Source organism: Taudactylus pleione, unplaced genomic scaffold, assembly GCF_031769625.1.
Source record: "Taudactylus pleione unplaced genomic scaffold, aTauple2 ptg000512l, whole genome shotgun sequence".
Classification (NCBI taxonomy): domain Eukaryota; kingdom Metazoa; phylum Chordata; class Amphibia; order Anura; family Myobatrachidae; genus Taudactylus; species Taudactylus pleione.
The window spans coordinates 2486570-2510437 of record NW_028284914.1 but is presented as its reverse complement, the minus strand read 5'-3'; the positions used below and the strand labels follow the sequence as shown (position 1 = coordinate 2510437).

General features: G+C 38.2%; 1 protein-coding gene across 1 annotated transcript in view; it reads right to left on the bottom strand.

Moving 5' to 3' along the window:
* Positions 1-23868, bottom strand: part of TMEM43 (transmembrane protein 43) — a 30658-nt gene that overhangs the window by 5775 nt on the left and 1015 nt on the right. The window contains exons 2-8 of the mRNA XM_088450233.1: positions 11557-11700; positions 9863-9997; positions 8142-8236; positions 5280-5329; positions 3018-3087; positions 984-1054; positions 77-198 (exon numbers count right to left, since the gene is read on the bottom strand). Of these exons, the coding sequence (XP_088306359.1) occupies positions 77-198; positions 984-1054; positions 3018-3087; positions 5280-5329; positions 8142-8236; positions 9863-9997; positions 11557-11700 (687 nt within the window). The remainder of the gene's footprint in view (positions 1-76; positions 199-983; positions 1055-3017; positions 3088-5279; positions 5330-8141; positions 8237-9862; positions 9998-11556; positions 11701-23868) is intronic.

The following is a 23868-nucleotide window of genomic DNA, read 5'->3' as shown; positions in this document are numbered from 1 at the left end:
TCATGAAACCATAGATCCATATTATAATCTCAGCTCATATTAGAAGATAACAGAGATCAGAAACAACAGCCGGTACCTCTGGATTCCTGGGGTTGGCACTCTGATAGAAGTAATTCCCTTCAGCGATGACATCAGCGTGGGGGTTTCCCATCTGTGTCAGGCTCAGCTGCTTGAAGTTGTCAATCTTATCAATGAGACCTGAGTGGAGCAAAGTGAAACATATCAGGCTGAACAATCCTTGTAAATTATGAACAACAGTAATAATGATAATGACAAATAGTATTATAGAACGTATTCACAAATAAAATGGGGTGCACTATAATGGGCATAGGAAGTGACTAATGGGGAGCCTCTTCCCAATTGTCTGTACTAAAGTGTACTTTCCAGGTCATGGCAGGGCTGTAACACAGTCACGCAGGTCATGGCAGTAACACAGTCACGTAGGCCATGGCAGGGCAGTAACACAGCCACGCAGGCCATGGCAGGGCAGTAACACAGTCACGCAGGTCATGGAACGGCAGTAACACAGCCACGCAGGCCATGGCAGGGCAGTAACACAGCCACGCAGGTCATGGCAGGGCAGTAACACAGCCATGCAGGGCAGTAACACAGCCACGCAGGTCATGGCAGGGCAGTAACACAGCCACGCAGGTCATGGCAGGGCAGTAACACAGCCACGCAGGTCATGGAAGGGTAGTAACACAGCCACGCAGGTCATGGAAGGGCAGTAACACAGCCACGCAGGTCATGGCGGGGCAGTAACACAGCCACGCAGGTCATGGAAGGGTAGTAACACAGCCACGCAGGTCATGGAAGGGCAGTAACACATCTGCACAGGTCATGGCAGGGCAGTGCGCAGCAGGTAATGGCAGGGCGGTTTAGTGCTCCCTGAGGTAGGAGTTTAGTGGTGGGAGGATACTTGTTATACAGCAGAAGTAGAGATCACAAGGTTCTCCTGCTGTATAGAACCCATCATTCCTTACCTGTAGACAAATAGTAGCTTCCAACCTGGACGTCTGAGGCAACAGCTGTGAATGACTCCACTGCCATAGCACTAAGAGAGAGATGGGACGTTACTGCACTATAACACCCTGCACATGAAGAACACACCGTATAAGCAGGTTATCATATGGAAAAGTCATTTATAATCTTTGTATCTTTCAGTTTGTCATGAGAGAAATCAGACGTGTAACATTTGGGGCATCTGAGGAGCAGAGCAGGAATTCCGGCTCTTTCATTTATAACAAGGTTTATGCTACTTCTATATATTTAGCACGAAACCCTTCGGCGCCCAGGCTGGTCAGTATTTGTGCTCCTGGTCCAGGGATTAACAATCTAACAAATTCTTTAAAAACAATATCTTGCTCTGGTTTGCACTGAGGAGCCCAGTTCCTGACACCCCAAGAGATTCACTGTAAAGCTGGGTACAAACTATACGTTATATTGTACGATATATCATCCCGGCGCGGATCGGAATGATATATCGTACACCTTGCATAGCATGTACACCCGAATGCTTAAGCCCGACAGTCATTCAGCTCATCGCCCCATCTGCATTGCTGCTGTGTATCTGCATGACAATATGGTCTCTGGTAATATGTCCTTAAAGTTACATCATACCAGCTACCGATTGTACTATTCTGGATTGTAACCGTTATAATTCTAAAGATTCAATTATCATTACATTTAAAACATTTATTTTTATATTAAATGCACCCAGACAGGAGAGGTCATCAAAGCGTCATGCCTGGGCCTCATTTGCACAGTGTAGAGGTGCACTCCATTTCCGTGAGATGCCTCCGCAAAGTAGACGTGCGCTTTTGTTTGTGGGAAGACTGTGTAAATGTTTAAATGTTAAGCAAAGTCCGAGCACGCGCAGTGTCCAATCCACTTGCGCCAAACTCAGAAACAGGCCCTGTATAACTAATACTAGTAATAAAATGCGCTGCTTCACGCTCCCACGTGCGCTTACCGCATACTGAGCGAGGACCCTCACTGGCAAACTCCTCTCCTCTGCAAACACAGCCCTCCTGCACCGCAAGCCTACGCGTTTTGGCAGAAATCTAATTGTGCGAATTGAGGGAGACTGCATCACCAAAAAGGGTTTTATGCTGCGTCTCAGCGACTGCGAGCTCTGGGAATGAGACTTACAACAACTGTTCCATCAGTCATTAAGGATATGTAAAAGCAAGACCTGCGACCTTTAACGTTTGCATTTCATTGTTACAACAGACTTTGGCCCTGATTCAGACCCACTCGCAAGCGGCTGTCCGCTCGCAAGTGGGTCGATGTTGTGCACTGCGCATGCGCACGACGGCGGGAGCTCCGTCGTGCGCATGCGCCAGACGCGACGAGCGAAGGATTTTCCTTCGCTCGTTGTGTCTGATCAAAGGGGGCGTGCTGTCGATGTTGATTGACAGCACGCCCCCTTTGGTGGGCGTGCCTCCCTGACGGGGGCGTTCCCAAGGGAACACCTACCGTCAGAAACCGGCCCACTGACATCACTAGTGATGTCAGTGGGAGTGATTTTGGCTCTGATAGAGCCAAAATCACTCCGGGCCTTGCGGTTGAAAAACTCAACCGCAGGCTTTTGCACGCAGTTTCGATGGTCGCGATGGTCAAGACCATCGCGGCCATCAAACTGCACGCTTGTATAGGCTGTGGGTGGTGACCCACAGCTATACGAGCGTCCAGGAGGGCGCTCTATAATTATGGAGGGCGGCCCTCATTCAGAGCGTGCGCTCTGCTCAGAGCGTACGGCTCTGAATGAGGGCCTTTGTTTTATTAAAGGAACTTCAACACTAGGGGGAGCTACTGTGCTCATTTATTCGTCTGATGGAACCACTGGTCTGTACAGTAACTTCTACAACAAACTTTATTAAAATTATAAAATAAATTATTTATTTTAGTCTAGTACTCATTGTATAGAAGAAGTCAATTACACAGATCTCCTGATGAAACAGGATCTAAGCAACTGATAAACTCTGGGACCTAATTTGGCACTAATGACAGTCTACCTGGGGTTACGGTGTGTAATCTCTCTGTCAAAGTGTCTGCTGCTTACAACTTCTGATTTCCATTCGGTGTCTGAAAAAACAAACAAAACATCAAACAGGGGGCATGGGCAGAATTTCACTTCATGCCAGTAACTACAGGTGCCAAAGGCCCTGGAATCTAGTTCCCAATTAATTGTACTGTATTCATATACAAAGGGCCATAAACTAAGACTAGCTGTAATTGCAGGATCATGTGTTGAGGGCAGGTTTAATTAACACTGGTAAAACTGCAAATCTGCACTAAAACTACAATAACCAATCAGATGCTTTTATTGTCTTACCTGCTCCAGACTGATGAAAGCTAATTGTTGATAGGTTGCTCTGGTTTTAGTGCAGATCTGTAACTAGGGGTAATGTGAGTAAATAATGACCATGAAGGGGATGAAAGATACGTATCTCGGTCAGGGTTACCAATCTCTGCAGGGGCTGGCTGGCAACTTTTAGCCTGGGGGGCAAATGCATGCAGGCGGCCCTGGCAGAGGAGTAGCGTGTAGCCAGGTGCCCGAAGAACGTGCGTGCTACGGCGCCCCCCCCTCCCCCCTCAAGTGTTTCAGGGAGGAGGCAGGTCCATATGGGATTAATGCAAGGTAAAAATAAAGATTAGGGGCAGCCCCCTGTCGTAGTGCCCATATGCAGTGCCCCCGTGTGCCACAGGAGGGAACACCCTTATGCAGGCCTCCAGTAGTGCCCCCAGTAGTGATCCCCCCCAGCAGTGCCCCTTGTGCCCCCAGTAGTAAGCCCCTTATATAGTGCCCCCAATAGTGGCACCCCCTATGCAGTGCCCCTTATATAGTGCCCCCAGTAGCAGTCCATCCCCCATGCAGTGCCCCCAATAGTGGTAACCCTTATGCAATTCCCCTTAAATAGTGGCCCCAGTTGTAGTCTCCCCCCTATGCAGTACCCCCAGTATTGCCCTTTATATAGAGCCCCCAGCAGTGGTCCCTCGATGCAGTGCCCCCAGTGGTAGTCCCCTCCCCCTATGTAGTGCCCCTAGTAGTAGTCCCCTCCCCCCTATGCAGTGCCCCTAGTAGTAGTCCCCTCCCCTTGTAGTGCCCCTAGTAGTAGTCCCCCCCTTGTAGTGCCCCCAGTAGTAGTAGTACCCCCTTGTAGTGCCCCCAGTAGTCCCCCCCTTGTAGTGCCCCCAGTAGTAGTAGTCCCCCCCTTGTAGTGCCCCCAGTAGTAGTAGTCCCCCCCTTTGTAGTGCCCCCAGTAGTAGTAGTCCCCCCCTTTGTAGTGCCCCCAGTAGTAGTAGTCCCCCCCCTTTGTAGTGCCCCCAGTAGTAGTAGTCCCCCCCCTTTGTAGTGCCCCCAGTAGTAGTAGTCCCCCCCCCTTTGTAGTGCCCCCAGTAGTAGTAGTCCCCCCCCCTTTGTAGTGCCCCCAGTAGTAGTATTCCCCCCCCTTTGTAGTGCCCCCAGTAGTAGCCCCCCCTTGTAGTGCCCCCAGTAGTAATAGTCCCCCCTTGTAGTTCCCCCAGTAGTAGTAGTCCCCCCCTTGTAGTGCCCCCAGTGGTAGTAGTCCCCCCAGTAGTAATCCACCCCCTGGTAGTGCCCCCAGTAGTAATCCCCCCTGGTAGTGCCCCCATAGTAATCCCCCCAGGTAGTGCCCCCAGTAGTAATCCCCCCTGGTAGTGCCCCCATAGTAATCCACCCCCTGGTAGTGCCCCCAGTAGTAATCCCCCCTGGTAGTGCCCCCATAGTAATCCACCCCCTGGTAGTGCCCCCAGTAGTAATCCCCCCTGGTAGTGCCCCCATAGTAATCCCCCCCGGTAGTGCCCCCAGTAGTCCCCACCCCAGTAGAGAGAGACTTAATAAAAAAAAAAAAAAATCACTTACCTGAAACCCCCGCTCCTGGTCCCGCCGCTATCAGCTCCTCCGGCCGCTTTGCATGGGAGAGACGTCATTACTCATGATACCCACTACTGGAGCCGGAAGATGGCTCCCGCAGTGGGAGCAGCAGCAGCAGCCGCTGAGAGTCTGACAGACTCTCAGTGGCTGCTGATTACAGCAAACACACAGCTGCCGGCTCCGGCGGCTGTGTGTTTGGCAGTGTGTAGCGCTGACCGAACTCCGTCCGGTCAGCGCTACACACGCGGGCAGTCCGTGTCACAGTAACATAGACTGCCCGCGGCCCGCATGACGCTGCGGCCCGGGGGGCACATGGCACCCTGCCCCCCAGCCCAGCCCCCCACTGAATCTCTGTATATATGGGGAGGTAGGTACTCACCGTAGGTGTATCTAGTTTCTGTTTTCTTTTCTCCATTTTCTTCATACTCTCTGCAAAAAAAAACCCACAATATAAATGCGGATATTGTATCTTATGAATATTACACTATATAGCTGACACTTAAAGAAAATCTATTTGAAAATTAGTTCAATAAAAATATTATTTATTAGCCAACAGCATACAGTATCTATAATCTTATTTATTGTTTTCTTTAAAAGAGAAGAAAATATAGACAATTCACAATTTTTATCCGGTGCATACCGGGAGGTTAACCGCTTATTCGGGAACCACACAAACACCTGTTTGCTATGTACTCTGTATCCAACATTTACTTCAGTGTTATATTTATTTTGGAAGATACTCGTGGATCACAATTAAGGCTACATTTGGGGGCATCATAAGAAACGAGTTGGTTAGTTGCTACGGTATGCAGTATGGATGCCGACGGTCTAAATGCCAACCAAGGGTCTAATGACAGGCGTCGAAATCCCGACGCCTGTCATTTTACCAACGCTGGGAGCCCGACATCCCGATCGAAGGTAAGCCGGGCGCAGACAGCCACGGGGGGGGGGGGGGGGGGATTTGGTTAGGATTAGGCACCCCCGGGGGGAAGTTAGGGCTAGGCACGCCCCCGGGAGGGATAGGTTTAGGCAGCGGGGAAGGGGGGGTTAGGTTTAGGCTCTTAGACGGCTCTTAGACGGAGGTTAGGATTAAGCACTCGGGGGGGGGGGAAGTTTGGCGTTAGGCACCCCTAAGGGAGGGCTGGGGGGGGGGTTAGGTTAGTTTATACTTACCTTTAGCGCAGTCGGGATCTCCACTGCGTCCGGCAGTACATCATACCGATCCCGTTGCTTACTGCGATATGCTTAGCGCTGTAACGTGGGAACAGCAATATTTGAAGCTCTGAACAATGACAATATGCTGATCGTCACATACAGTAAGTCGGTATGTTGCATATTTTCGCACGGCGCATGCTCTGGAGCTGAGTGTGCGCAACTTCCGGCAACGCAAAGCTGTAAGAAACTTAGTCGCATCCTCACTTGGAGCTCAAGGAGTGTAAATGGGGCTTTCGCGCGTATGATAAGTTCAGAGATGGCGATTATGGATGGAATTGCGGCTATGCAGCAGTACTGACCGTATGTGTAATTACGCCTGTTTTATGACGTATATTTTGCAGCAAGGATGGTGCTGGTGCACAGATAAAGACGATGGTACGGATAGGGGCAATCTGACCACAACTCAGCATAGGGGCTATATTACGCATGCCGTGTGGGAGCAATTATAACAGACTAGGATCCGCTGCATCATCCCCTCACAGGTCTATCTGTGTATAACAGTTCAGTAAATCTGGGATATGGTGCATCAGTCTCTGAGCTGCCTGGGAGTACAATCCTGCTGCCATTACCCACTTCCGCCCCCTGGATTAATGCTGAAAAGATGTGATGTGCTGGAATCCCTGATGCCCCTTATTGCCTGGAATCGTACATGTGACGCTGTGCACACACTTAGGTGTAGATTTACTAAAGCTTTTCAAACAGACAAGTGGAGCTAGATTCTGATTGGTTGCTATGGGCAACATTACCACTTCTCTGCTTTAGTAAATCCACCCCTTAGGCAGAATCATACCTGCCTACTTTTGAAAAAGCATTTCAGGGAGATTGTGAAAGCAGCACCTATGAGCACGGCGGTAAAGTGGGCGTGTCCTGCTACATCTGAGAGGCGTGTCATAAAATTGATTTACATCCATATGTAAATAAGCCCCAAAGCAGTTAGTAAGATCTACTTGTTGATGAAAACATACTGATACTTCTCAGAAAATACATGTAGCAATAGGGATCATTGTGCCTTATAACCAATGCAGGGAAATTATACTAATGATCCCATTTGAATGGATATATCTCTGTTTTTTCTTTTATATAACAGTGTCATAATGGGGGTAAGGTGAAATCAGGGAGATTGCTAGACTCTTCAGGGAGACAGGGAGATTGCTGCTATTTCAGGGAGTCTCCCTGACAATGAGGGAGAGTTGGCAAGTATGGGCAGAATGACTCATCGCATTTCACGTGAGGAAGTCGGAATGCACCTACGTCTTGTGAATCATTTGATCGCTATTTGTGCCTTTTCTTTCATCTTTTATTTTCTCTTTATCAATCTCAAAGGTCAAAACACAAGGAAAAGCACCGTACTTTGCCTACTTTTGAAAAAGCATTGTAGGGAGATTGTGAAAGCAGCACCTATGAGCGCGGCAGTAAAGTGGGCGTGTACTGCTACATCTGAGAGGCGTGTCATACATGTGATGGGCGTGTACTGCTACATCTGAGAGGCGTCATATAATTGACTTACATCTAAATATAAATGAGCCCCAAAGCAGTTAGTAAGATCTACTGTTTTAACACACTGATACTTTTCAAAAAATGCATGTAGCCATAGGGATCATTGTGCCTTATATAACCAATGCAGGGAAAGGATACTAATGATCCCATTTGAATGTATATCTCAATGCAGGGAAATGGCACCGATTATAACATTTAAATTTATATATTATTATATACACATCTCTGATTTCGTTTTTACTTTACACATAACAGCTTATAATGAGGGTAAGGTGCAATCAGGGATATTAGTAGACTCTTCAGGGAGTCAGGGAGTCTCCCTGACAATCAGTGAGAGTTGGCAAGTATGAAAAGCTCTGGGATAGAGGCATGAATGTGTATTACAGCCAAGAGCAGAAATGGCTGCACATTAGCCTAAGGAGGCCTCTGAAACGCAGGCTGAATATGAGTCAGTGTCTCTGGGGAAGAGGTGTGACCGGGAGGAATGTGGATAAGGAATCCACGGATTTATTGTGTTCTAGGCTCTTACTTGGATTCCGTATACTCTACCCATTGGTACATCTCCACCTGACGCTTCAGCTTCACGCAGTGCAGGGTGACCCCGTAGTTTGGGTCGTAAAGTGGCTGCGGTAAAAATAAATAAATCAGGATTTGATGTAATACACATGATGATGCAAACAAAACCACTAATATATAGTGATCATTCTAGCACCCTGCACCTGTCACAACCAGTGCAGTTCCTCTTTCCTGCCTGGGGTGTCGCACTCTGATCTGGTGCTCTGTCTAGTCTATCTCAGCATTCTGTTGAATCAGCAGAGAGTGCTAGAAGCACCAGAGCAGAGAGCTGCACCCCAGGCAGGAATGAGGAACTGCACGGGTTGTGACAGGTGCAGGGTGCTAGAATGAACACCAGGGGGTATAATTACTAAGGCGCTGGTTTTTAGACGTAGAGATGTTGCCCATAGCAACCTATTAGATGCTAGCTATTATCTTCTAGAATGTGCTAGATAAATGTTAAGTAGAATCTGATTGGTTGCTATGGGCAACATCTCCATTTCTAAAACCCTGCTCTTTAGTAAATATACCCCTAGATATTTATAACGAAACACTGAGTTTAAAACAACTTTAAAGGACAATGTGATTACCACACAAACTCATAAATTTGCTTTACTATTGTGAGTACAAATTACATTTGTTACGTTTAATTTCTGAGCATATTGAACAGCATGAGTCAAAAAGGTCATTTTTAATCGACAGTGGAGGCGGCCATTTTGTGGACTGAACAAGTTTACGACCTATCAACTTACTAGGAACCAGTGACATCACTGACTAGCACTTATGAGTGGGATGACCATTGACGGGTCTACCATCGATGGTGCCATCGGTGGCTTACATTGATGACGGGAGACCATCGTTGGTCCGCATTATTAACGGCCAGCAGTGCAGTGACTCTAAGAGAGTGGGAGGCATGACGCAGTGGGCCAATCAAGAAAGAGGATGGGTTCATGCTGCGCACAGCAGGGGGTGGAGCTATGCACATGCTCAAGCATTTGCGCCTCCTCTACCATCGATGGTCATCCCTATTCATGAGGTCCAGTTGGCATTCATGAGTGAACAAATGACACTGCACTGGGTGAGCTTCAATATAAAATTATCCACTGAGAGTATGTATTAAAGAAACAAAGAAACAAAAAAAGTTTATTACCAACAAAATAAAAGCAAAGTATCAAACATACAAATAGATACGCAATAAACCCGGCATACATATAGTATCTTTCATGAGATGTATGATACTTTGTTATTATTCTGTTAATAATAAACAAATGTTTTGCTTCAGACACAAATATTCACAGGAGCTAATTTTTTTTATATAATGAATTCCGCCTAGTACCATATAGCGTTTATTTGTAGCCATCTTTGTAGGAAGACGCAGCCTCCCGCATACAGCTACATTGGGAATTGATGATACTCATATGACTTATTTTTAAAGTACAAGTGTCTATAGTCTATATATTTCATCCAGCATCTTGGAGTATTGGTTGTCTATAACTAACATTCACGAGGCTTGACTAATATTCATGAGATGCTGGTTTCTGGTGAACGGATTGGCTGCATCCTCATGAATATTAATTTGGCCAACAAAATGGCTGCTCGCACTGCGTGAAAGCAACAAGTCTATGTTAAATAAATTCACAGCTTGAACGCTAGTCTTTGTATCATGACAGTATTATATCATTTGCTGACACGGACCTTAGACGTTTGCAGTAATCCCGAAACGTGCACCAGTTTGGCCTCAGTCTGAGGGTCCACTCTGTGGATGTTGCCTATAGGGACCACGACTGAGAGACCCTCGTCCAGTGATGCCGCCACCCGTACTGCCCGCCCCTGTAAGGATAAAATGGAGACGTTTCCGGACTTATCGTGTTAACTATCATTATAGAACATCAAAACAATAAGAAAACTAGAAAATTTTATAGTTCGGCCACTGCCGGCGGTGGCTTTGCTTGCCCGGGTTTTTTTGGCTGCGGAGGGGTGGTCTTTCTGGGGGTTGGTTGCCTGGAGAGGGGGGTTAGCAGCTCAGTAATGTGGCTGTGGGAGGGTGGTTTACCTGGGCTACCCCGTTAGTGGTGTGGCCATGGGGGTTGGTTGCCCGGGGCATAGGTGCTCAGTAATGCTGCCCCGGGGGAAGTGGGGGTCTGGCTCCTACACTTTCATCCCCTGGCTCCTAGATTTTAGAAACATTTGTCTAACCCTGGCCTAACACTAATTCTCCCCCTAGTACCTAACCATAACCTTCCCTCTAGTGCCTTACCTTCTCCTCCACTCCCCTCCCATAGCCTAACCCTCTCCCTAATGCCTAACTCTCCCCCTAATTCCTAACCCTCCCGTAGCCTAACACTAACCCTACCCCTAGTGCCTCAATCTGACCCTACTGTAGCCTAATATGAACACTCCCCTCCCGTAGCCTAACCGTAACCCTCCCCCGATGCCTAACCCTAACCCTCCCCCCGGTGCCTAACCCTAACCCTCCCCCCGGTGACTAACCCTAACCCTCCCCCTGGTGCCTAACCCTACCCTTTATTTTTGTTGTCAATGGAGATTGTACATATTATTTATAGGTTCTCCAGAATTTAAATGTACTCATCCCCTATACAACCAGCGTGCCCCTCCCCCTGTACAACCAGCGTGCCCCTTCCCCTGTACAACCAGCGTGCCCCTTCCCCTGTACAACCAGCGTGCCCCTCCCCCTGTACAACCAGCGTGCCCCTCCCCCTGTACAACCAGCGTGCCCCTAACTCTGTACAAACACTGTGCTCCTCCCACTGTACAACCAGCATGCCCCTCCGCCTGTACAACCAGCGTGCTCCTCCCACTGTACAACCAGCTTGCTCCTCCCACTGTACAACCAGCAATGACCCTCCCCCTGTACAACCAGCAATGCCCCTCCCCCTGTACAACCAGAATGCCCCACCCCCCTGTACAACCAGAATGCCCCACCCCCCTGTACAACCACCGTGCCCTTCCCCCTGTACAACCACCGTGCCCTTCCCCCTGTACAACCACCGTGCCCTTCCCCCTGTACAACCACCGTGCCCTTCCCCCTGTACAACCACCGTGCCCTTTCCCCGGTACAACCACCGTGCCCTTTCCCCTGTACAACCACCGTGCCCTTTCCCCTGTACAACCACCGTGCCCCTCCCCCTGTACAACCACCGTGCCCCTCCCCCTGTACAACCGCCGTGCCCCTCCCCCTGTACAACCGCCGTGGCCCTCCCCCTGTACAACCGCCGTGACCCTCCCCCTGTACAACTGCCGTGACCCTCCCCCTGTACAACCAGCGTGCCTCTCCCCCTGTACAACCACCGTGCCCCTCCCCCTGTACAACCACCGTGCCCCTCCCCCTGTACAACCAGCGTCAGTACACATAGGGATCATATCATCACCTCATTAGTGAACAGTAGATAGAATGAGAGAGAAAAGGCGAAGAGGCCGACCAGCATCCCTCCGGCTGTGTCACTCAGGCGATCCAGGAACCCGGGTTTTGGTTCACTTTTAATTGTAGTATGTTCTCTGGTGTTCTCTTCATACTGACAACACACAACACGATAAATAAGTCTATATATATATATATATATATATATATATATATATGTATATACACACACATATGCTATTTTTCTGGGAAAAATAGGTTCAGGAACTAAGGGTGTAGCTACAGAAAAATTATATATACACACACATATACATATACACATACACACTCACACACTAGATACATAGCTAGAAATACAGTAATTAGCCGTGTGTGATTGACATATTTAAACATACTGTGGACAGACATTACTTATAGATACAGTAGATATGTGCAGGGATAATATAGATAAAACAATGTATATGTGCAGGGATAAGATAGATATATGTAGACAGACATTACTTCTAGATAATACAGTAGATAATGTATATGTGTAGGGATAATATAGATAATACAGTAGATAATGTATATGTGTAGGGATAATATAGATAATACAGTAGATAATGTATATGTGTAGGGATAATATAGATAATACAGTAGATAATGTATATGTGTAGGGATAATATAGATAATACAGTAGATAATGTATATGTGTAGGGATAATATAGATAATACAGTAGATAATGTATATGTGTAGGGATAATATAGATAATACAGTAGATAATGTATATGTGCAGGGATAATATAGATAATACAGTAGATAATGTATATGTGCAGGGATAATATAGATAATACAGTAGATAATGTATATGTGCAGGGATAATATAGATAATACAGTAGATAATGTATATGTGCAGGGATAATATAGATAATACAGTAGATAATGTATATGTGCAGGGATAATACAGTAGATAATGTATATGTGCAGGGATAATACAGTAGATAATGTATATGTGCAGGGATAATACAGTAGATAATGTATATGTGCAGGGATAATATAGATAATACAGTAGATAATGTATATGTGCAGGGATAATATAGATAATACAGTAGATAATGTATATTTGTAGGGATAATATAGATAATACAGTAGATAATGTATATGTGCAGGGATAATATAGATAATACAGTAGATAATGTATATGTGCAGGGATAATATAGATAATACAGTAGATAATGTATATGTGCAGGGATAATATAGATAATACAGTAGATAATGTATATGTGCAGGGATAATATAGATAATACAGTAGATAATGTATATGTGCAGGGATAATATAGATAATACAGTAGATAATGTATATGTGCAGGGATAATATAGATAATACAGTAGATAATGTATATGTGTAGGGATAATACAGTAGATAATACAGTAGATAATGTATATGTGCAGGGATAATATAGATAATACAGTAGATAATGTATATGTGCAGGGATAATATAGATAATACAGTAGATAATGTATATGTGCAGGGATAAGATAGATAATACAGTAGATAATGTATATGTGTAGGGATAATGTAGATAATACAGTAGATAATGTATATGTGCAGGGATAATATAGATAATACAGTAGATAATGTATATGTGTAGGGATAATATAGATAATACAGTAGATAATGTATATGTGCAGGGATAATATAGATAATACAGTAGATAATGTATATGTGCAGGGATAATATAGATAATACAGTAGATAATGTATATGTGTAGGGATAATACAGTAGATAATGTATATGTGCAGGGATAATATAGATAATACAGTAGATAATGTATATGTGCAGGGATAATATAGATAATACAGTAGATAATGTATATGTGCAGGGATAATATAGATAATACAGTAGATAATGTATATGTGCAGGGATAATACAGTAGATAATGTATATGTGCAGGGATAATACAGTAGATAATGTATATGTGCAGGGATAATACAGTAGATAATGTATATGTGCAGGGATAATATAGATAATACAGTAGATAATGTATATGTGCAGGGATAATATAGATAATACAGTAGATAATGTATATGTGTAGGGATAATACAGTAGATAATGTATATGTGTAGGGATAATATAGATAATACAGTAGATAATGTATATGTGCAGGGATAATATAGATAATACAGTAGATAATGTATATGTGTAGGGATAATACAGATAATACAGTAGATAATGTATATGTGCAGGGATAATATAGATAATACAGTAGATAATGTATATGTGTAGGGATAATGTAGATAATACAGTAGATAATGTATATGTGTAGGGATAATATAGATAATACAGTAGATAATGTATATGTGCAGGGATAATATAGATAATACAGTAGATAATGTATATGTGTAGGGATAATATAGATAATACAGTAGATAATGTATATGTGCAGGGATAATACAGTAGATAATACAGTAGATAATGTATATGTGTAGGGATAATATAGATAATACAGTAGATAATGTATATGTGCAGGGATAATATAGATAATACAGTAGATAATGTATATGTGCAGGGATAATATAGATAATACAGTAGATAATGTATATGTGCAGGGATAATACAGTAGATAATACAGTAGATAATGTATATGTGCAGGGATAATATAGATAATACAGTAGATAATGTATATGTGTAGGGATAATACAGATAATACAGTAGATAATGTATATGTGCAGGGATAATATAGATAATACAGTAGATAATGTATATGTGCAGGGATAATATAGATAATACAGTAGATAATGTATATGTGCAGGGATAATATAGATAATACAGTAGATAATGTATATGTGCAGGGATAATACAGTAGATAATGTATATGTGTAGGGATAATATAGATAATACAGTAGATAATGTATATGTGCAGGGATAATGTAGATAATACAGTAGATAATGTATATGTGTAGGGATAATATAGATAATACAGTAGATAATGTATATGTGCAGGGATAATATAGATAATACAGTAGATAATGTATATGTGCAGGGATAATATAGATAATACAGTAGATAATGTATATGTGAAGGGATAATATAGATAATACAGTAGATAATGTATATGTGCAGGGATAATATAGATAATACAGTAGATAATGTATATGTGCAGGGATAATATAGATAATACAGTAGATAATGTATATGTGCAGGGATAATACAGTAGATAATGTATATGTGTAGGGATAATGTAGATAATACAGTAGATAATGTATATGTGCAGGGATAATGTAGATAATACAGTAGATAATGTATATGTGTAGGGATAATGTAGATAATACAGTAGATAATGTATATGTGCAGGGATAATATAGATAATACAGTAGATAATGTATATGTGCAGGGATAATACAGATAATACAGTAGATAATGTATATGTGTAGGGATAATATAGATAATACAGTAGATAATGTATATGTGCAGGGATAAGATAGATAATACAGTAGATAATGTATATGTGCAGGGATAATGTAGATAATACAGTAGATAATGTATATGTGTAGGGATAATATAGATAATACAGTAGATAATGTATATGTGCAGGGATAAGATAGATAATACAGTAGATAATGTATATGTGTAGGGATAATGTAGATAATACAGTAGATAATGTATATGTGCAGGGATAATATAGATAATACAGTAGATAATGTATATGTGCAGGGATAATACAGTAGATAATGTATATGTGCAGGGATAATATAGATAATACAGTAGATAATGTATATGTGTAGGGATAATATAGATAATACAGTAGATAATGTATATGTGCAGGGATAATATAGATAATACAGTAGATAATGTATATGTGCAGGGATAATATAGATAATACAGTAGATAATGTATATGTGCAGGGATAATATAGATAATACAGTAGATAATGTATATGTGCAGGGATAATACAGATAATACAGTAGATAATGTATATGTGCAGGGATAATATAGATAATACAGTAGATAATGTATATGTGCAGGGATAATATAGATAATACAGTAGATAATGTATATGTGCAGGGATAATACAGTAGATAATGTATATGTGTAGGGATAATGTAGATAATACAGTAGATAATGTATATGTGCAGGGATAATGTAGATAATACAGTAGATAATGTATATGTGTAGGGATAATGTAGATAATACAGTAGATAATGTATATGTGCAGGGATAATATAGATAATACAGTAGATAATGTATATGTGCAGGGATAATACAGATAATACAGTAGATAATGTATATGTGTAGGGATAATATAGATAATACAGTAGATAATGTATATGTGCAGGGATAAGATAGATAATACAGTAGATAATGTATATGTGCAGGGATAATGTAGATAATACAGTAGATAATGTATATGTGTAGGGATAATATAGATAATACAGTAGATAATGTATATGTGCAGGGATAAGATAGATAATACAGTAGATAATGTATATGTGTAGGGATAATGTAGATAATACAGTAGATAATGTATATGTGCAGGGATAATATAGATAATACAGTAGATAATGTATATGTGCAGGGATAATACAGTAGATAATGTATATGTGCAGGGATAATATAGATAATACAGTAGATAATGTATATGTGTAGGGATAATATAGATAATACAGTAGATAATGTATATGTGCAGGGATAATATAGATAATACAGTAGATAATGTATATGTGCAGGGATAATATAGATAATACAGTAGATAATGTATATGTGCAGGGATAATATAGATAATACAGTAGATAATGTATATGTGCAGGGATAATACAGATAATACAGTAGATAATGTATATGTGCAGGGATAATATAGATAATACAGTAGATAATGTATATGTGCAGGGATAATATAGATAATACAGTAGATAATGTATATGTGCAGGGATAATATAGATAATACAGTAGATAATGTATATGTGCAGGGATAATACAGTAGATAATGTATATGTGCAGGGATAATATAGATAATACAGTAGATAATGTATATGTGCAGGGATAATATAGATAATACAGTAGATAATGTATATGTGCAGGGATAATATAGATAATACAGTAGATAATGTATATGTGCAGGGATAATATAGATAATACAGTAGATAATGTATATGTGCAGGGATAATACAGTAGATAATGTATATGTGCAGGGATAATATAGATAATACAGTAGATAATGTATATGTGCAGGGATAATATAGATAATACAGTAGATAATGTATATGTGTAGGGATAATATAGATAATACAGTAGATAATGTATATGTGCAGGGATAATATAGATAATACAGTAGATAATGTATATGTGCAGGGATAATATAGATAATACAGTAGATAATGTATATGTGCAGGGATAATATAGATAATACAGTAGATAATGTATATGTGCAGGGATAATACAGATAATACAGTAGATAATGTATATGTGCAGGGATAATATAGATAATACAGTAGATAATGTATATGTGCAGGGATAATATAGATAATACAGTAGATAATGTATATGTGCAGGGATAATACAGTAGATAATGTATATGTGTAGGGATAATGTAGATAATACAGTAGATAATGTATATGTGCAGGGATAATGTAGATAATACAGTAGATAATGTATATGTGTAGGGATAATGTAGATAATACAGTAGATAATGTATATGTGCAGGGATAATATAGATAATACAGTAGATAATGTATATGTGCAGGGATAATACAGATAATACAGTAGATAATGTATATGTGTAGGGATAATATAGATAATACAGTAGATAATGTATATGTGCAGGGATAAGATAGATAATACAGTAGATAATGTATATGTGCAGGGATAATGTAGATAATACAGTAGATAATGTATATGTGTAGGGATAATATAGATAATACAGTAGATAATGTATATGTGCAGGGATAAGATAGATAATACAGTAGATAATGTATATGTGTAGGGATAATGTAGATAATACAGTAGATAATGTATATGTGCAGGGATAATATAGATAATACAGTAGATAATGTATATGTGCAGGGATAATACAGTAGATAATGTATATGTGCAGGGATAATATAGATAATACAGTAGATAATGTATATGTGTAGGGATAATATAGATAATACAGTAGATAATGTATATGTGCAGGGATAATATAGATAATACAGTAGATAATGTATATGTGCAGGGATAATATAGATAATACAGTAGATAATGTATATGTGCAGGGATAATATAGATAATACAGTAGATAATGTATATGTGCAGGGATAATACAGATAATACAGTAGATAATGTATATGTGCAGGGATAATATAGATAATACAGTAGATAATGTATATGTGCAGGGATAATATAGATAATACAGTAGATAATGTATATGTGCAGGGATAATATAGATAATACAGTAGATAATGTATATGTGCAGGGATAATACAGTAGATAATGTATATGTGCAGGGATAATACAGTAGATAATGTATATGTGCAGGGATAATATAGATAATACAGTAGATAATGTATATGTGTAGGGATAATATAGATAATACAGTAGATAATGTATATGTGCAGGGATAATTCAGTAGATAATGTATATGTGCAGGGATAATATAGATAATACAGTAGATAATGTATATGTGTAGGGATAATATAGATAATACAGTAGATAATGTATATGTGCAGGGATAATACAGTAGATAATGTATATGTGAAGGGATAATATAGATAATACAGTAGATAATGTATATGTGCAGGGATAATATAGATAATACAGTAGATAATGTATATGTGCAGGGATAATATAGATAATACAGTAGATAATGTATATGTGCAGGGATAATATAGATAATACAGTAGATAATGTATATGTGCAGGGATAATACAGTAGATAATGTATATGTGCAGGGATAATATAGATAATACAGTAGATAATGTATATGTGCAGGGATAATATAGATAATACAGTAGATAATGTATATGTGCAGGGATAATACAGTAGATAATACAGTAGATAATGTATATGTGCAGGGATAATATAGATAATACAGTAGATAATGTATATGTGTAGGGATAATACAGATAATACAGTAGATAATGTATATGTGCAGGGATAATATAGATAATACAGTAGATAATGTATATGTGCAGGGATAATATAGATAATACAGTAGATAATGTATATGTGCAGGGATAATATAGATAATACAGTAGATAATGTATATGTGCAGGGATAATACAGTAGATAATGTATATGTGTAGGGATAATATAGATAATACAGTAGATAATGTATATGTGCAGGGATAATGTAGATAATACAGTAGATAATGTATATGTGTAGGGATAATATAGATAATACAGTAGATAATGTATATGTGCAGGGATAATATAGATAATACAGTAGATAATGTATATGTGCAGGGATAATATAGATAATACAGTAGATAATGTATATGTGCAGGGATAATATAGATAATACAGTAGATAATGTATATGTGCAGGGATAATATAGATAATACAGTAGATAATGTATATGTGCAGGGATAATATAGATAATACAGTAGATAATGTATATGTGCAGGGATAATACAGTAGATAATGTATATGTGTAGGGATAATGTAGATAATACAGTAGATAATGTATATGTGCAGGGATAATGTAGATAATACAGTAGATAATGTATATGTGTAGGGATAATGTAGATAATACAGTAGATAATGTATATGTGCAGGGATAATATAGATAATACAGTAGATAATGTATATGTGCAGGGATAATACAGATAATACAGTAGATAATGTATATGTGTAGGGATAATATAGATAATACAGTAGATAATGTATATGTGCAGGGATAAGATAGATAATACAGTAGATAATGTATATGTGCAGGGATAATATAGATAATACAGTAGATAATGTATATGTGCAGGGATAATACAGTAGATAATGTATATGTGCAGGGATAATATAGATAATACAGTAGATAATGTATATGTGTAGGGATAATATAGATAATACAGTAGATAATGTATATGTGCAGGGATAAGATAGATAATACAGTAGATAATGTATATGTGTAGGGATAATGTAGATAATACAGTAGATAATGTATATGTGCAGGGATAATATAGATAATACAGTAGATAATGTATATGTGCAGGGATAATACAGTAGATAATGTATATGTGCAGGGATAATATAGATAATACAGTAGATAATGTATATGTGCAGGGATAATATAGATAATACAGTAGATAATGTATATGTGCAGGGATAATATAGATAATACAGTAGATAATGTATATGTGCAGGGATAATATAGATAATACAGTAGATAATGTATATGTGCAGGGATAATATAGATAATACAGTAGATAATGTATATGTGCAGGGATAATATAGATAATACAGTAGATAATGTATATGTGCAGGGATAATACAGATAATACAGTAGATAATGTATATGTGCAGGGATAATATAGATAATACAGTAGATAATGTATATGTGCAGGGATAATATAGATAATACAGTAGATAATGTATATGTGCAGGGATAATATAGATAATACAGTAGATAATGTATATGTGCAGGGATAATACAGTAGATAATGTATATGTGCAGGGATAATACAGTAGATAATGTATATGTGCAGGGATAATATAGATAATACAGTAGATAATGTATATGTGTAGGGATAATATAGATAATACAGTAGATAATGTATATGTGCAGGGATAATACAGTAGATAATGTATATGTGCAGGGATAATATAGATAATACAGTAGATAATGTATATGTGTAGGGATAATATAGATAATACAGTAGATAATGTATATGTGCAGGGATAATACAGTAGATAATGTATATGTGAAGGGATAATATAGATAATACAGTAGATAATGTATATGTGCAGGGATAATACAGTAGATAATGTATATGTGCAGGGATAATACAGTAGATAATGTATATGTGCAGGGATAATATAGATAATACAGTAGATAATGTATATGTGCAGGGATAATATAGATAATACAGTAGATAATGTATATGTGCAGGGATAATACAGTAGATAATGTATATGTGCAGGGATAATACAGTAGATAATGTATATGTGCAGGGATAATATAGATAATACAGTAGATAATGTATATGTGTAGGGATAATACAGTAGATAATGTATATGTGCAGGGATAATATAGATAATACAGTAGATAATGTATATGTGTAGGGATAATATAGATAATACAGTAGATAATGTATATGTGCAGGGATAATATAGATAATACAGTAGATAATGTATATGTGCAGGGATAATATAGATAATACAGTAGATAATGTATATGTGCAGGGATAATACAGTAGATAATGTATATGTGTAGGGATAATATAGATAATACAGTAGATAATGTATATGTGCAGGGATAATATAGATAATACAGTAGATAATGTATATGTGTAGGGATAATACAGTAGATAATGTATATGTGTAGGGATAATTTAGATAATACAGTAGATAATGTATATGTGCAGGGATAAGATAGATAATACAGTAGATAATGTATATGTGCAGGGATAATATAGATAATACAGTAGATAATGTATATGTGCAGGGATAATATAGATAATACAGTAGATAATGTATATGTGCAGGGATAATACAGTAGATAATGTATATGTGCAGGGATAATGTAGATAATACAGTAGATAATGTATATGTGCAGGGATAATATAGATAATACAGTAGATAATGTATATGTGCAGGGATAATACAGTAGATAATGTATATGTGTAGGGATAATATAGATAATACAGTAGATAATGTATATGTGCAGGGATAATATAGATAATACAGTAGATAATGTATATGTGTAGGGATAATACAGTAGATAATGTATATGTGTAGGGATAATTTAGATAATACAGTAGATAATGTATATGTGCAGGGATAAGATAGATAATACAGTAGATAATGTATATGTGCAGGGATAATATAGATAATACAGTAGATAATGTATATGTGCAGGGATAATATAGATAATACAGTAGATAATGTATATGTGTAGGGATAATGTAGATAATACAGTAGATAATGTATATGTGTAGGGATAATGTAGATAATACAGTAGATAATGTATATGTGTAGGGATAATGTAGATAATACAGTAGATAATGTATATGTGTAGGGATAAGATAGATAATACAGTAGATAATGTATATGTGTAGGGATAATGTAGATAATACAGTAGATAATGTATATGTGTAGGGATAATGTAGATAATACAGTAGATAATGTATATGTGCAGGGATAAGATAGATAATACAGTAGATAATGTATATGTGCAGGGATAATATAGATAATACAGTAGATAATGTATATGTGTAGGGATAATGTAGATAATACAGTAGATAATGTATATGTGCAGGGATAATATAGATAATACAGTAGATAATGTATATGTGCAGGGATAATACAGTAGATAATGTATATGTGCAGGGATAATATAGATAATACAGTAGATAATGTATATGTGCAGGGATAATATAGATAATACAGTAGATAATGTATATGTGCAGGGATAATACAGTAGATAATGTATATGTGCAGGGATAATATAGATAATACAGTAGATAATGTATATGTGCAGGGATAATATAGATAATACAGTAGATAATGTATATGTGCAGGGATAAGATAGATAATACAGTAGATAATGTATATGTGCAGGGATAATATAGATAATACAGTAGATAATGTATATGTGTAGGGATAATGTAGATAATACAGTAGATAATGTATATGTGCAGGGATAATATAGATAATACAGTAGATAATGTATATGTGTAGGGATAATGTAGATAATACAGTAGATAATGTATATGTGTAGGGATAATGTAGATAATACAGTAGATAATGTATATGTGCAGGGATAATACAGTAGATAATGTATATGTGCAGGGATAATACAGTAGATAATGTATATGTGTAGGGATAAGATAGATAATACAGTAGATAATGTATATGTGTAGGGATAATGTAGATAATACAGTAGATAATGTATATGTGTAGGGATAATGTAGATAATACAGTAGATAATGTATATGTGTAGGGATAATGTAAATAATACAGTAGATAATGTATATGTGCAGGGATAATATAGATAATACAGTAGATAATGTATATGTGCAGGGATAAGATAGATAATACAGTAGATAATGTATATGTGTAGGGATAATATAGATAATACAGTAGATAATGTATATGTGCAGGGATAAGATAGATAATACAGTAGATAATGTATATGTGCAGGGATAATATAGATAATACAGTAGATAATGTATATGTGTAGGGATAATACAGTAGATAATGTATATGTGCAGGGATAATTTAGATAATACAGTAGATAATGTATATGTGCAGGGATAATGTAGATAATACAGTAGATAATGTATATGTGCAGGGATAATACAGTAGATAATGTATATGTGTAGGGATAAGATAGATAATACAGTAGATAATGTATATGTGCAGGGATAATTTAGATAATACAGTAGATAATGTATATGTGCAGGGATAATATAGATAATACAGTAGATAATGTATATGTGCAGGGATAATATAGATAATACAGTAGATAATGTATATGTGCAGGGATAATATAGATAATACAGTAGATAATGTATATGTGTAGGGATAATTTAGATAATACAGTAGATAATGTATATGTGCAGGGATAATATAGATAATACAGTAGATAATGTATATGTGTAGGGATAAGATAGATAATACAGTAGATAATGTATATGTGTAGGGATAATTTAGATAATACAGTAGATAATGTATATGTGTAGGGATAATACAGTAGATAATGTATATGTGCAGGGATAAGATAGATAATACAGTAGATAATGTATATGTGTAGGGATAATGTAGATAATACAGTAGATAATGTATATGTGCAGGGATAATACAGTAGATAATGTATATGTGCAGGGATAATACAGTAGATAATGTATATGTGTAGGGATAAGATAGATAATACAGTAGATAATGTATATGTGTAGGGATAATGTAGATAATACAGTAGATAATGTATATGTGTAGGGATAATGTAGATAATACAGTAGATAATGTATATGTGTAGGGATAATGTAAATAATACAGTAGATAATGTATATGTGCAGGGATAATATAGATAATACAGTAGATAATGTATATGTGCAGGGATAAGATAGATAATACAGTAGATAATGTATATGTGTAGGGATAATATAGATAATACAGTAGATAATGTATATGTGCAGGGATAAGATAGATAA